At 40.7% G+C, this 14705-nt stretch overlaps 1 protein-coding gene across 1 annotated transcript in view; it reads left to right on the top strand.

Annotated features, from left to right (window-relative positions):
- The window catches only part of ASCC3 (activating signal cointegrator 1 complex subunit 3), a 365946-nt gene extending 352466 nt beyond the window's left edge, over window positions 1–13480 (top strand). Inside the window, exons 37-41 of the mRNA XM_045294314.1 lie at window positions 1564–1715; window positions 5073–5220; window positions 10188–10397; window positions 12364–12539; window positions 12636–13480. Coding sequence (XP_045150249.1) covers window positions 1564–1715; window positions 5073–5220; window positions 10188–10397; window positions 12364–12539; window positions 12636–12783 — 834 coding nt within the window. The 3' untranslated portion in view covers window positions 12784–13480. The remainder of the gene's footprint in view (window positions 1–1563; window positions 1716–5072; window positions 5221–10187; window positions 10398–12363; window positions 12540–12635) is intronic.
- The last annotated feature ends 1225 nt before the right edge of the window (window positions 13481–14705 follow it).

The raw sequence follows: 14705 nt of genomic DNA, 5'->3' as shown, positions 1-14705 counted from the left end.
CATTAGGTAATTCTGCATTTCTCTGTTTCTTGTCACTTCCCGTAGCAGGGACTCGCGAGCTGTGGCTTGTCTGCTAACACTTTCTTGTCGCTGTCCCATGGAAAGTGCTCCTCATGGTTTGCTTCTCTTGTGTACTTCAAAGAAAGACCAGGGGATGTCATCAGATCCGTGGGAAAATAGGAAGAGTAAAAGTGAATTCTCCCTAAATGGGTAAATGTGCACCTGTGCACATATAGACATACTCACCCGTATATATACATCTATAGTGATAGATACGTACGACTATAGCTATTATAGTCAGGTTTTATGATGTTTAAGTGGCAAGCCCTCAGGTGCTAAATAACAATTTGACCATATCAGTCACGGTCCACCTCCCTGTAATGTATAGAAAGCCAAAACCATCCCACTGCCTGCGAGTCAATTCCAACTCATCGCAAATCGAGACAAGGGTTCTAGGAATACAAATCTTCGGGGGAGCACACAGCCTCATCTTTCTCCCACAGAGAGAGGCTGGTGGGTTTGACTCACTGGGCTTGCAGTTAGCAGCCCATTGCCTAAACCACAGTACCACCAACGACCCTTCATGTACATAGCGAGACCACAGATTAGTTTGGATCAACGTTTATGATTTTTTCAAACTATTTGACAGTTTGTAAATTATAGAACACAGAATATGGGAATTGCAACGATTGGAAGGAAAATGTATCAGTCTCAGTAGTTGTACATGGTATGGCAAATTAAAGTATCCTTTTAAATAGTTAATAAGTACATCTAAGCTCTCTTACCACCATTGTTTCATTTCCTAAATCAAGAGTGTACGCTCCTAAAACTCTATAATTTCCTAAGTATGGTGATATAAATGTATGTGTCTTTAAGTCAGAATTCTCTCAGACTGTCTAATTTAATTGAAATAGCTTTGCCTGTGTAAACTTGTCCTTTGTTTAAATAAGATTTCACTATTTAGTTTTGCCTTAAGCAAATGCAGCCTTTTGTTTGTCCACACAACATTTGATTAAATGTATAGGCTAATAGGAATCGCTTCTCCTCATTCCACACACATCACATCTTCCCCTTTCCCACTGTGTGGGGTATTCTTTTTATGGAAAGCTTTTGGGGAAAATAAATTTTGGCAAGAAAACTTTCTGTCTCCTTTCCATTATTGATTTTTTTAAGTTGGAAAAGAATTGGTAGGTGAGCCATACTCTCTAAATGCAGCTGCTAATGATCCTGATACAATGAATCCCTTAAGTATTTGCTCTCAGGGAGCACTGAAGTTTTCTCTTTATTTCTGGGTACTGATATTACTTGGCTATTTTTACTCCCCTCAAAAAACCAGACTTGCCCTCTGGCCCTTTCCTGGAAGTAATGTTCAGTGGATGCTGCGGGAGGCTCCGTTTGTGTAGTTTCTGGTTTCGAGTTTGGCGTTTATCAATTTACCAACAGAATGCATGGTTTGGGTTTTCACTGTTTGTTTAAGACTGTCACTAGATTCCTAATGGAGAAGGCACTAATGCCTATTTTCATGCCATAAGATCCTATACTACGTCTGTTTTTGCTGTTCAGGCAATGCTGGATGTGGCTGCAAATCAGGGCTGGCTGGTGGCTGTCCTGAACATTACCAATCTGGTGCAGATGGTCATCCAGGGTCGGTGGCTGAAGGACTCGTCTCTTCTCACCCTTCCAAACATAGAGCAGCAGCATCTTCACCTTTTTAGGTAAGTGTGTTCATTTTGAATGTAATTGGTTTGTAGGGGGCGGGGGCTTGGATGTCCTAGCATCACCACATGACCACAGTTTTGCTAATGTGAACCTTAGAAGACTGTGGGGGGGGTTCTTTTTTTTTTTTTCAGTGTGTTAAGTGACTTGAGTTTCATGTCATGCGCTAGAATGTTGATTCTGTCCAGTGAAAACACCTGTTTCCAGGAGAGCGTGTGGCCGGATGATGTGACAGTCTGGCTTGAAATTTAATCATCTGTTGCCAGCCGTCACACCTCACTTTGTTGCCCTCCCCTCTGATTTGTTTTCCATTGGTAACGCTGCTTCTGTTTTCCCTGTGCCGTTTGTTTTACAGTAGGAGCCGTCGTTTAAGGAGTGTTATCAAAGTGCTCTGTGGTCTAAAGCAAAATAAACAACTATTTCTGTTCTTGCCAAATAGATTGGTGGGGGGAGGGGGGAATCAGAAACCCATTGTCAGAAGTAAAGTATGCCTGTGCAGAATGTCCAAGCCTTGAGTAACGAAGTACCTGTCGGATCATGGGACCCCTGGGTCCCGTAGACATGGCTGCAAAGAATATGGCAAAGAAAACAAGGATACATGGTATAATCAAGGTTGGCAGTGTTTAAATGAAAACATTTCCTTCACACCAAGTGAGAGCAGCTTTGCAGCCAGAATGTTGGTTCACAGTTGTGTAGACAAGCACAACAGTCTGGCTGCAACTAGCCATCCCCTCCCTCCTGCCGCTGGACTAGGAGTGACAATCATGTCCAGTGTCTAGGTGCAGGCGCCAACCAGAACCTCGGGCACACACGCACTCTCCTCTCCTCAGGAAAGCCCCTGGGTCGGAGGTGGGACTGCAGTCCTGGGCAGCCCGGGTATCCCTGTGGGGCTCAGGTGCCCACCCCTGAGACGTGAAGGCGCATCCACCCCGGCGGCAGGTGACACAAGGGAAAGCAGATACCTCATGGATTTCTGCAACTCGGCTTCAAAAAAACATACTTTTCCAAGGCGAGTGTGTTAGTCTGGGTACTTTAGAAAAACAAATCCACAACAACTCATATGTATAAGAGAGAGTTTTATATAAGGGGAAATGCACATCAAAAAAACATTCCAACTCAGTGCTGCCCAAGCCCACAAGTCCAACATTAACCCATTTGTCCAATGCCAATCCACAAAGTTCTCCTCCATCTCACAAAACACACACAATGATGCCCACTGCAGGAGGAAAGCCAAATCGGTGAGCGTGTAAGCATCTTAGCGCTGGCAGGGGTCTCCATATGGCTGCTTCAGCACCCAGGGCTGCATTGAGGTAGGTCTATGCGGCTTCTCCTCAGGGATGTCTTGCAGGAAGTGAGCCTTGCCAGCTGAAGCAGGGAACTGGCTAAGGCAGCTGCACCCTGGTCCAACCGTCAGAAAGCATGAGATCCGAGAACTAGAAAGGCGAGGCTCACCGAGCCATTTATTTCTCTGTCTTTTAATTATTCCCACATGTGTTTACCGGCCAGCTTGGCACAATAAACTTTAACGATCTCAACGAGTATGAACTAAAAGCAACAGGAGTTGGGTTTCAGCTGTAAAGCCGGAGCATATGGGAACTGCCCACGAGGCACGCAGGTCTGTTAAGGAAGCTGCTTGGGGCCTGGGAGATTTATCCAGTTCTTTGCTGTCACCTTTCATAGCATCGGATTAGTGTAACTTCAGTGATAATTTTCTTCTTGCTATATAAAGAAGTAGTAGAGAGGAAGATTTATGGCCTACCTTCCTTGGATCTGATGGTGCTATTTGTGCTAGTAGAACTCCAAAAAGATTCCTAAAATGTCCTTTTCATTTGAGATCCTCAACAATTTATAAGTAAAATTTTATTCAAATAATCATAAGAGTTCACTTGCTTGTGTCCATTAAAACCGTGTCAGGGCTCCAAATAACTATTTTATCCACCTGCATACCACTAAGTATTTGCTGACCTCGCCTAAGAGTTACATATTTTGTGTAGTGATAACAATACTGCCTTGGTTGTTATCTTAGAAAATGCTGACTGATTTTTTAAATGTACACTAATAACCTTTAAAAAGTATCGTAGGAATTTTAGTTCTTTTACGAAAAGTCAGCAAGATTAGGGTAAGTCAGAAAGTATTGCTGCTAGAGTTTCCATTCACACATACACAGGTTTATTCTGAGCAAAACATGTTTGCACGTGTCTCTCCAATCAGTGGGTGACTGCAGACAAGTTTTCTCAGTTATATACTTGTCTTTGTCCCCATAGGGTGCCTTCAAAACAGAGGTCCAGTCAAATCAATGGCTTTCTAGGGGATCTGCTGGGCCAGTTAGAGTCGAGGCAGAGAGATTTGCTCAGAAGGTCATAGCAACTGTTCATTGGCATTCCCAAGGAGTCATCTTTAAAGTGTTGTAAAGCCAGGAAGTTACTTTGAGAACGTTGAAGGTGCACCGGACCCAACTCATGAGTCCAAGAAGTACTGTATTTGAATGACAGTGCTGTGATGAGTGTTAAAAATGCCATGCCCTGCCAAATAATAGATCTAGGGGGGCAAAGACATTATGCCACATACTTTGGACATGTTTTCAGCAGAGGCAGATCCCTGGAAAAGGACATCATGCTTCGCAAAGTAAAGGGGCCGTGAAAGAGAGAAAGACCCTTGACAAGATGGCTTGGCACAGCAGCTGCATCGATGGGCTCAAACATAAGAACAATTGTGCGGATGGGTCAGGACCGGGCAGTTTTGTTCTGTTGCACAAAGGGTCACCGCTCAACTCTACAGCACCTAACAGCAACCACCTCGGTGGATGTTCTTGAAGTGCACAGGGCAATCGCAGGTGCTCATTAGGAAGAAGTTTCAAGAAAATAGAAAACTGCACTGATGAGCAGAAGCCCAGGGAGAGTTGTACCCTGGAATTTATCCCATCCTACCAGTGTACTTGCTCAGTCTTCAAAGGTAGCAGTAGCTATCTGTCTTATGAGGATTTTATTTGAAAACCTTACTCCAGTCACCCTACAACACTATCCTTTCCCCCTTTAGGCTTGTTTTTGTTCCCAGAAACAAAAGAACATTTTTAAAGGACATGATTTGAATCCTTGGAGATTGAAAAGTGCCGAAGGCTCCATCAGGGCGGAGTTAAAGTGATAGCCCACCACCTTCAGAAGCGTGTGGACCTAAATGTTGGAAATCAATAGCTTCACATCTTCATATTTTTATTTAATTAAGGGTTCTATGATTTTGTAGTGGTCTTTTTATACTTACCCTCAGAAGTAGTTCTAATTATACGAATCATCATTGTCCGAAAATCTCACCTGTAGTATGAAGGAAGTATTTAGCTTGATGTTGATGTTATTTCATAGGAAATGGAAGCCAGTTGTGAAGGGCCCACGTGGTGGTTACCAGGGCAGTATTGAGTGCCTCCCGGAGCTGATCCATGCCTGTGAAGGGAAAGAACGTGTATTTGACTCCATTGTTCAGTCAGAGCTACAGCCGGCAAAGATAAAGCAGGTAGGACTATTTCTTCCATGTTTTCAGGAATCCCTTACTGTCTAAAGTGGACCGAGAGAGTTGTCTAATGTAGACCATGCGTGCCGGAGCCAGACTCGCCTGTGTTTGAATTCCATCCACTGTTGACTAACCATGATTATAAACATGAAAACAGTACCTGCCTCAGGGAGATCTTATGAAAATTAAAGCAAGATATTATGTAAACTACTTTATATAGTTCATAACATAGAAGGAGCGCTCAGTAAATTATACTCAAAATAAATCATAATAATTAGTAACATTATTAACATCAGAAGTTGTTTAGGTGTATGATATTAAACTGAATGCAAAGGTCCTTCTGGAGTTCATTAAGCACAAGGCCGTATTGCCCAGAGTCCTTTTAATCACTTTCTCAGTAGTTTTCTCTGTTTTAATGGTAAAGTTTATCTCCTTACAATTCCCTCAGTTACTTCTTTAGCCTCCCTTTTATTTTAAACATCTCCTTGTTCATACATTCTTTTCCTTTGAATGAAGTCCTTATTATGGGTACAGACTACACAGGTCCTTTCTCCAAAGCATCTTTGGGAAGGGCAAAACATGAATGAACTGTGCCAGACATATTTGGCATATTTGGACTTTTTAAGTGTTAAGTAATTTTACCCTAAGCATGTCAGAGCCAATGCTCAGAATTTATAATGAACATTGACTTGCGGGTGCAAGTCTTAAAGGAAACTTCCAAATCATGTCTTACTTTCCAGTACAACTGATTCTCAAGCGAGACATGAAAAAAATGTAACAGGCTTTAAAGTGCTTGTTCAGTCTCTGTTGAACCCCAAATTGGCCCCCCCAAAAATCTATTTAAATATTCATAATAAATGCCTACCTTTCTAACTAAATTACCATCAAGATTATCAATAGAAACAACATATGTAAATCAAATCTAGGTTTCCATTAGTAACAACAGATTTCTAACATACATTGATTTCAAGCCAAATTTTAGATACGATGAAAATTTAGAACATTGTTATAACTAGTTCAGAGAGAACTCAGAAGTAAACTTACTTAATTTATTTGCATAAATTGCCATTCTGTTACCTTTAAAACCAAATGCAAATTGGCTCTGTCTGATATGATGATGGTTATTTGGCTCAAAAGTGCTTCAATTTGCAGAGCAATCTGGTGTCGGCTCTGCTGTGAGGCGATCCCAGGTAACATACAAATCCTGAATTATTCCAGAAATTAGTATGTTTAAAGCATCAATTTAAGTGCTAATTGCAGTAGTAATGAGAAAAAGCAGTACGACTGTGAGATTTGCATCTTCTACCCCATCAGTATGCCTGGAACGGCTGCTGACTGGCAGAGGATTTGGCTGCTAATTAAATAATTGTATGCATGGCAGTGCTCTCGCCTGATTCAATAGATGAAGATTAATCCTCAGATAAATATGTTTGGCTGGTAGTGAAATGTCTTAGCAGTTTCTTTAAAAATAGCTCATGTTTTATATACATAAATTTATGTATACCTAACAAATATATGTGTACATATTGTGGGTTGAGAAATAATAGTATTAAGTGCTACAGAAAGGTTACATGTATATAAAAGCCAGATCTGACTTTTGGGAGCTTTGCAGAGTAAAATCCCAAAGAGATGCTAAGAACAGAAAACATCCTATTGGACACTAATTTAGTGGCACAGGTAAAGAAATGTGAGCTCTTACATCATGCAGGAAAATGTTGCTGTTTTACCTCACTAGATTAAGTACTATCCAGAAGTGTATGTTTCCGTTTTCTTGACCACCTTTACACTGTACAGTTTAGAAGAGCATCTAGTGGTTTGACTTCTGCACTGGTGACTGTTGGTTCTCCACAGTCTCTCAGTTTCCTTAAAGCACAGAATGGACCGCTCTGTGGCTTGAGCAGTTCAGGACGTAATTGGAGACGTAATTTCACATTCTCAAAAAAATCTATAGGATTAGAGTTGGATTAGAAACTGCATAGTCAGTTCACCTTTTTCATTCTTTTTATTATTATTAGATACTTTTATTGGGGCTATTACAGTTCTTATCACAATCTATACATACATTCATTGTGTCAAGCACATTTGTACATCTGTTGCCATCATCATTTTTAAAGCATTTTCTTTCTACTTGAGCCCTTAATATCAGCTCCTCGTTTTTTTCCCTTACTCCCCCACCCTCCCTCCCTCATGAACCATTGATAATTTATCAATTATTACTTTCATACCTTACATCGTCTGCTGTCTCCCTTCACCTACGTTTCTATTGGTCGTCCCCCTGGGAGGGGGTTATAGGCTGATCCTTGTGATCAATTCCCCTTTTCTCCCCCCACCTCCCCCTTACCCTCCTGGTATCTCTGTTCTCATTATTGATCCAGAGGGATTTATCTGTCCTGGATTCCCTGTGTTGCAGGCTCTTATCTGTAACTGTGTACATGTTCTGGGCTAGTCAGATTTGTAAGGTAGAATTGAGGTCATGATAGTGTGGGGTGGGGAGGTGGAATCATTAAAGAACTAGAGGAAAGTTGTGTGTTTCATCAGTGCTGTACTGTGCCCTGAATGTCTTATCTCTTCCTTGTAACCCTTCTGTAAGGAGATGTGTAATTGTCTACAGATGAGCTTTGGGTCTCCACTCCACATGCTCCCCCTCCCCCCATTCACATTGGTTGGATTTTTGTTCTGGATCTTTGATGCCTGGTACCTGATCCCATTGACACCTTGTGATCACATAGGCTGGTGTGCTTTTTCCATGTGGGCTTTGTTGCTTCTCAGCTAGATGGCCGCCACTTCTCTATCTTCAAGACTTTAAGACCTCAGACGCTATATCTTTTGATAGCCGGGCACCATCAGCTTTGCTCACTACAAAGTGTTCTTGTGTTGAGGGAGTACTGGAGTGGAAGCCCAATGTCCATCTGCTTCCTTAATACTTAACATATAATTATAAGTTCATAGATCTATTTCTCTATCATTATATATAAATATATTTACCTATGTACATGCCTGTATTTAAACCTCTATAAATGTCCTTTGCCTCCTAGTTCTTTCTTCTATTTCTTTTTACTTTCCTCTTGTCCCACTATCACGTTCAGCCTTCATTTCAGTAAACCCTCGCTGTTACATTGCTCTTGATTAAGCCCCACTACGCATCCTCTGCCCTTCTCTCCATCAGTTTTAGTTCACTTGTTGTTCCCTTGTCCCTAGGTTGGTTGACCACCACCCCACCCAACCCCCATTCCACCTTCCTTTCTCCCATCTTCCCTTCTCCTGTTTCCCCCTGGAACTGTCAGTCCCATTGTTTTCTTCTCTGAATTGTTGATCCCGCCTATCATATCTAGATAGACAATCAGCAGTTTCGCCCATCAGTGCTAGTCCACTTCAATGAGGCATACACAGTAGCACTAAAGTCTTTGCAAACAGCACATCAAAGCCTATAAGGAAACCTGTGCTATGCTTTTGTGACATGGGAAAGAAAAACCAAAAATAAAGAAAAGTACTATTATACTTTTAAAAACTAACTTGGAAAGTAATAACTGATGAAACAGTTTCCTGAGTTCTTTTGACTAATAGTGACGCTGCCATATCATTCTAAGTTGTAGAAAATCATGATAATTATTTACTGTAGGACCTTTAATTTGCTTTGTTAACTGAGATTACTTTTCATGGACTTATGAATGAGTTTATTCAGTCATGTGGTAATGGTGAGCTCTTAGAGTTTGTGTACTGATTTTTCGAGAATAACTTTCAGTAGAGTTGGTAAAATGTGTTTTGCTCCTTTAACGTAGGTCATTTTAATTGTTATTCTCAGCATGATAATGATTAAAAAAATTTTTCTAGAAAGAAACTTCAGAAGTAAACTAACATATTTATTTGAGCTTACAAGGTTCCTTTGTCAACATATAGAAATGTGTTTTCTATTGGATTTGAAGTATGGGCTTTTAAAAGGGGGATTTTGTTTAGACAATAAGTATGGATGGTACTGCTTTACATCACAGTTTTTTCTCCTTTTGCTTTTATATACTCAAATATGCTCTCCTGCTTAGAATCTACATAAGTAGTAAAATAAAGGCTGCTTGCAACCAACCAGCTCAACAACGGATGTTCTTGCACTTGATATTAAGTTCAGTCTAGCATGGTATGTCATTGTTGTTAGTTGTTAGTTGTTACCAGGTGTGCAGAGGAGAATTGCTTCATAGAATTTTGGCACTGTGACCTTTCACGAGCAGTTTGTGGCCTGTATTCCCGAGTTGGGTCCAAACAGCCAACCCTTCAGCTAGTATCCTAGTTCTTGACCATTCACACCACCCAAGGACACATAGTCAATAGAAAAAATAATAATAATCTCATTGCTACCGAGACAATGATGAGTGGCAATGGCTTATGGTACAGAATAGAACTGCTCGGTGCTCCTTGGCTTTAATCTTTATAGAAGCCAAATGCTAGGCCTTACTCCCATAGTGCCACTGGTTGGATTAGAACCACCAACTTTTTTATATTAGTAGTTGACTATCAACTGCTTGTGCCACTCAGAGACATATAGTCAAAAGCCACTGCATGCCTAGAAGGGACTTATAATGAAGGGACCACACATTTAGATGGAATCAGTCTTTTAAAGTTACTTTTCAAAGGGCTTTAAAGAATCAAAAGTACAGTGTTTCAAAGTACACAAACACATATGCATGAGAGCAAGTACAACTGAGGAAATTGGAACAAGATCAACGAACTATATCAATGTCAATGCATACTGGTTATGATACTGGCAGTATGGTTTTACAAATGCTACCATTAGAAGAAACTGGAAAAATGCTACACAAGATCTTTTCTCTGTATTACTTCTTACAACTTCATGTGAATCTAAAATTACCTGAAAAATTAAAAGCTCATTTCTGAAAAAAGGACACGTTCTTAATTGGTCACTGTATTTCATCTTAAACATTCCTCTATTGTTTTTCCTTTTTTTTTTTTTTTTAATGCAGGCCTGGAATTTCGTATCTCGCTTGCCAGTGATAGATGTCAGCTTGAGTGTTAAAGGTTGGTGGGATGACTCAGTTGAAGGACAGAATGAGCTGTCTATCCCGACTCTGGTTTCAGACAAGCGAGATGACAACAAATGGATCAAATTGCATGCTGACCACGAGTATGTGCTTCAGGTCAACTTGCAGAAAATCCACACTGGGTCCCACAAGGTATCGTGTTTGGTTTCCATGCTCACAGACTTCACACCAGCCACAGCATGTGCCACCACACATAGCTTCTTGATTACTCATGTGTCCGTGTCATTCATGAGTCCTGCTTTCTCAGCTGGCCTTAGGCAGGGGGAGTCAGTCTTTTGACATTAGTCTTTCTCCTCCTGTGCCATTTTTCCACTCCAGAACCTCCCAACTTATGTAATAAAATACTGCCCCAAGTTACACTGTCCGCAGAGTGTGGTCTGTAGGCTCCGGGCAGCAGAATTTCCTGCAGTGTCTTTCAAAGTACAGATCCCGTGACCCCACTCCGGACTGCCTGATCAGAATCTCAGGAAGAGCGATCTCGAAAGCTGTACTTTTATCCATCACCCAACGGATTTTTAAGGACATTTAATTTTGAGACGCACTGCCCCAGAAGCCACACTGGGCTAGATTTTGATGAGGTCAAAGCTTTACCACTTAGTCATTTTTTATGAACTTGAATGCGTCGTTAAGCTTGTCTGAGCCTTGGTTGCCACGTCTGCCTGCTTCTGTCATCAAAATGCACCTGAAAGAGCTTTTTCAATGTTCATTCAGGTAAAAAAAAATGTACACAACTTACATGTTTAAATGACTAGGGTCTCTTCTGTTGCCTCTGATACTAAAATTAATTATTTGATCCTCTAAGAACATGAGTAGACAGCATGTGGGCAGAGTCATATTTTAGTACCATGACAATTGAAATAAGAAAGTCTCTCTTTTTTTTTTGTTTTGCCTGGTAGATTCAAGGGCTTTCCTATATCTAGAATAAGCCCTTACTAGTGAGAGTGAGAGGAGCCCTGGCACAGTGGTTAAAGCACTCTATTGCTAACCAAAAGGTCAGCAGTTTGAACCCATCAACAGGTCCAAACCCATAGCCACACTACAGGAGAAAGAGGTGGCAGTTGGCTTCTATAAGATTTGCAGACTTGGAAACCTTGCGAGGCAGTTCTAGTCCACCCCCCAGGGTTGCTGTACGTCAAAATCGACCCCTCTGCTGTGGGGTTGGCAAGGTTGTAGTGCATTTATAGTGCTGCTTCTGTGTTCACAGCCAGATGATTAGCAGCTGTCTTTACCTTCCAGTACTGTTTCTCCAAGCCCCAATCCATTTGAGTTCCACTTCTAAAGAGCAGTCAGATTTAGCATGAACTGATTGGCTGTGACCTTTCAGAACCTTTAATATGAGCATTTTTACATCACTGAAGTATTATCATCGGGGGAAAACAGTGATTATAATAAAAATAAAGGCATGGGCTAAAACTAAGATAATTCTTTACCTTAATATTGCTTCGTAAAAATTAAACTGAGTTTTGCTGGAAAATCAAATACATCTTCTTTCTGAATGCTATAAAAAGACATTGCTCTTTGACCTCTCTTAAATAAAATGCCTTATGTGAAAAGTGAATGTTGAATTGAAGCTGATAAGGTATTTCATAATTAGTGAATTTTAACAACCAAGTTTTGTCTTAACGAGTCCTGGAATAATCCTGGATTGTGGTAGTTAATATATTTTACACTTGCTTGGCTTACAAGTTCCTATTTCTTAGAGAAAGGACGTTTGCCCTATCAGCATTTATTCCTTAGAGAAAGGACTTGTACCCTATCAGCATTTATTCATTTACAAATGGAATATCATTTACAACATTGGCATAAAATTCTACTAATTTGTCAAGATTTGGGACTCTTTGCTAGCTTCTCCAAATCTTCTGGTTGTTTATACTACAAAAAATATTATCTACGTGTGACTTGTGGAATCTTGAAGAAAGGCAGATAATGCCATGTCAATCAAAGACATCAATCCAGAAAACAAGAAAATTAAAAACTTTGCTGAGAGAGATGCTGAGCCATGCAGCTCTGCGGCCTTTAAGTCAGACAGGGTGTACAGCCCGGTGGTGTGACACACTATCAATGCTTTCTCTTTCCTCTTCTTTTTTCTGCGTTACAGGGAAAGCAAGAGAGCACTGCCATCACCCCTCGATTTCCCAAATCAAAAGATGAAGGATGGTTTCTGGTATTAGGAGAAGTGGATAAGAGAGAGCTTATTGCTTTAAAAAGAGTGGGCTTTGTTCGAAATCATCAAGTAGCTTCCATTTCTTTCTATACCCCTGAATTACCTGGAAGGTAAGCAGAATCTCACACAAATGTTTAGAAGAAATTAAACAACACTGTAATTAGAAAGTTGAGTTTCATTTTTGTTTTTATCTTTTTACATTTTAGGTATATTTATACACTGTATCTCATGAGTGACTGCTACCTTGGCCTGGACCAGCAGTATGACCTTTATCTCAATATCACACCAGCAAGCATGTCCACACAAGTCAACATGGAGGTCTCCGATGCCTTGACGGGCCTGGCAGTGAAGTAACCTGCCTGAACAGTCTGTTATGAAGTCAGACTCTTCAGTCACCTAGACGAAGTCAAATCACCTGATGATTGCCGTCGTGCTGCCAACTTCTGACCCCAAGACACCAGGAAACCGATAGTGGTTATGGCAGTATTGACCCAAATGACACAGAGTTAGCTGTTGTGGCCGTGTAAATCATGTGGCCTCTTAAAATGTCATTTGCTTGGGTTTCTTGCTATGTAAAATGAAAAAGCATGCAGAGGATTCTTTCAATTGGCTCACACCTGAGACTGTGTTTAAGAATCACCAATGAATATTTGACACCTCACAAGATACTGTTTACATGAATATTGGCTTCTTTAATTCTAAAGAAACTGCATTGAATCTTGACAGCTTTAGGATTTGTTGTAACCGATTTCTAACTCTGGAGGGGAAAAAATATATATATATTCCATATGGTGACATGTAATGTGTCTTTTTAGGAAAATGTTTACTCTGATCTGATTGCACATTGAAGCAGTTTTAATAGCTCTTATATTCTTAAATGTTAATAAAATATGATGTGATATTGTATTACAGAGCCCAATAATGATAAAAAGAAAACAATATACTGATCTTCAAAAATGTAAATATTATAACGGGTGGAAATAAAATATTTAGAGTGCCATTGTGACATGAGTAGACCCTATTATGTGTTCTGCTTCTTCCCATGCTACCCCCACCCCCTTACTCTTCTAGTCCTCTTTTCTTGCCCTTAGCCTTCAAGACTCTCTTTTTCTGGGATTCTTACACAAGGAGGGATGTGCATCCTTATTCATGTCGTTTCAGGTTCACACTGCACGGAGGCCTTCTTGTCTGTATGCTGCCCTGGATGCATCCGAGACAAACAGGAATGTTTATACACCGGCAGTAGGTTTTCCCCTCTGATGGAGTAAATATTTCTCTTTCAAAGAAACAAAAAAACTGTTAGAATTTATTGCCCACGTAATGTATGTACTTTTGGAATGACATTCTGTCTCTGTAAAGTAATTTGAGGTATTCTGGGCCCCTGTGGTCGATTGTTTCAAGATATTTCCAGCATAATCTTCACTAGAATTTAAAAGTTTTTTCAGAAATTAGAACATCTTGCTTGTGTATACCTCCTCCGGGCAAAAATAAAATACAGTAATGTGCAGTGAGGGAACCCAGGGCATTTCACTTGTGAAAACGAAGTCTAAATAGCTAATATGAACACACAGTGCATTGAGGACCAGCTCTTGGCAGGGAGGGCGCTAATCTTGGGCGTTCCATTCACAGCAAGAGTTCTCTGTGCTTTTCCTTTAGCAGAGCTCCTTCCCTACCTTACCCATCGGAATGAAAGAAGGCCAACAGTGTATAGATAAGCTGTCGTCAGTACTAGGGTCTGCGGAGGACAATCATATCATCTCTAGGACTATCACCGTTGGGATGGAGAGGTAGGAATCTACTTAACTGGACATACAGCACAGGCCGTTTGGTGGTGGGGGATTGTGTAGCATCAACTTGCTTCTGACTCATGATGTCCTTCCATGGCAGAAAAGAACTTCCCCCATAGGGTTTCTTAGACCCTAATCTTTATAAAACTAGATTTCCTGCACTTTTCTCCCTCAGAGACACTAGGGAGTTAACGCTTTCACAGCAGAGCCCTTTAGCCATCCACCTCCAGGGCTCCATAACTGGATATACGACACAAGACATCGGGATGAGTAAGTAGAATTTCTATCACAGAAAGAAAATATTATGTAAGACTTCATTACTTAGAAGTCAACACAGTTCCACTCAGGAGCAAGATTAAAACCACTTTGTTCAGGATAAGCCACAGAGAGGACACTGGCAGAACAAGCTGCATGTGGATAGAAAAGTCCATCTTATTCCAGTGAGTAACCGACACTTTGTCTCCAGCTTCATCCTCTGTTACTCAACTG

This window comes from Echinops telfairi, unplaced genomic scaffold, assembly GCF_000313985.2.
Source record: "Echinops telfairi isolate 266 unplaced genomic scaffold, ASM31398v2 ScPeMD7_3533;HRSCAF=4204_0, whole genome shotgun sequence".
Taxonomy (NCBI): domain Eukaryota; kingdom Metazoa; phylum Chordata; class Mammalia; order Afrosoricida; family Tenrecidae; genus Echinops; species Echinops telfairi.
This window is presented reverse-complemented; position numbering and strand designations above follow the sequence as displayed.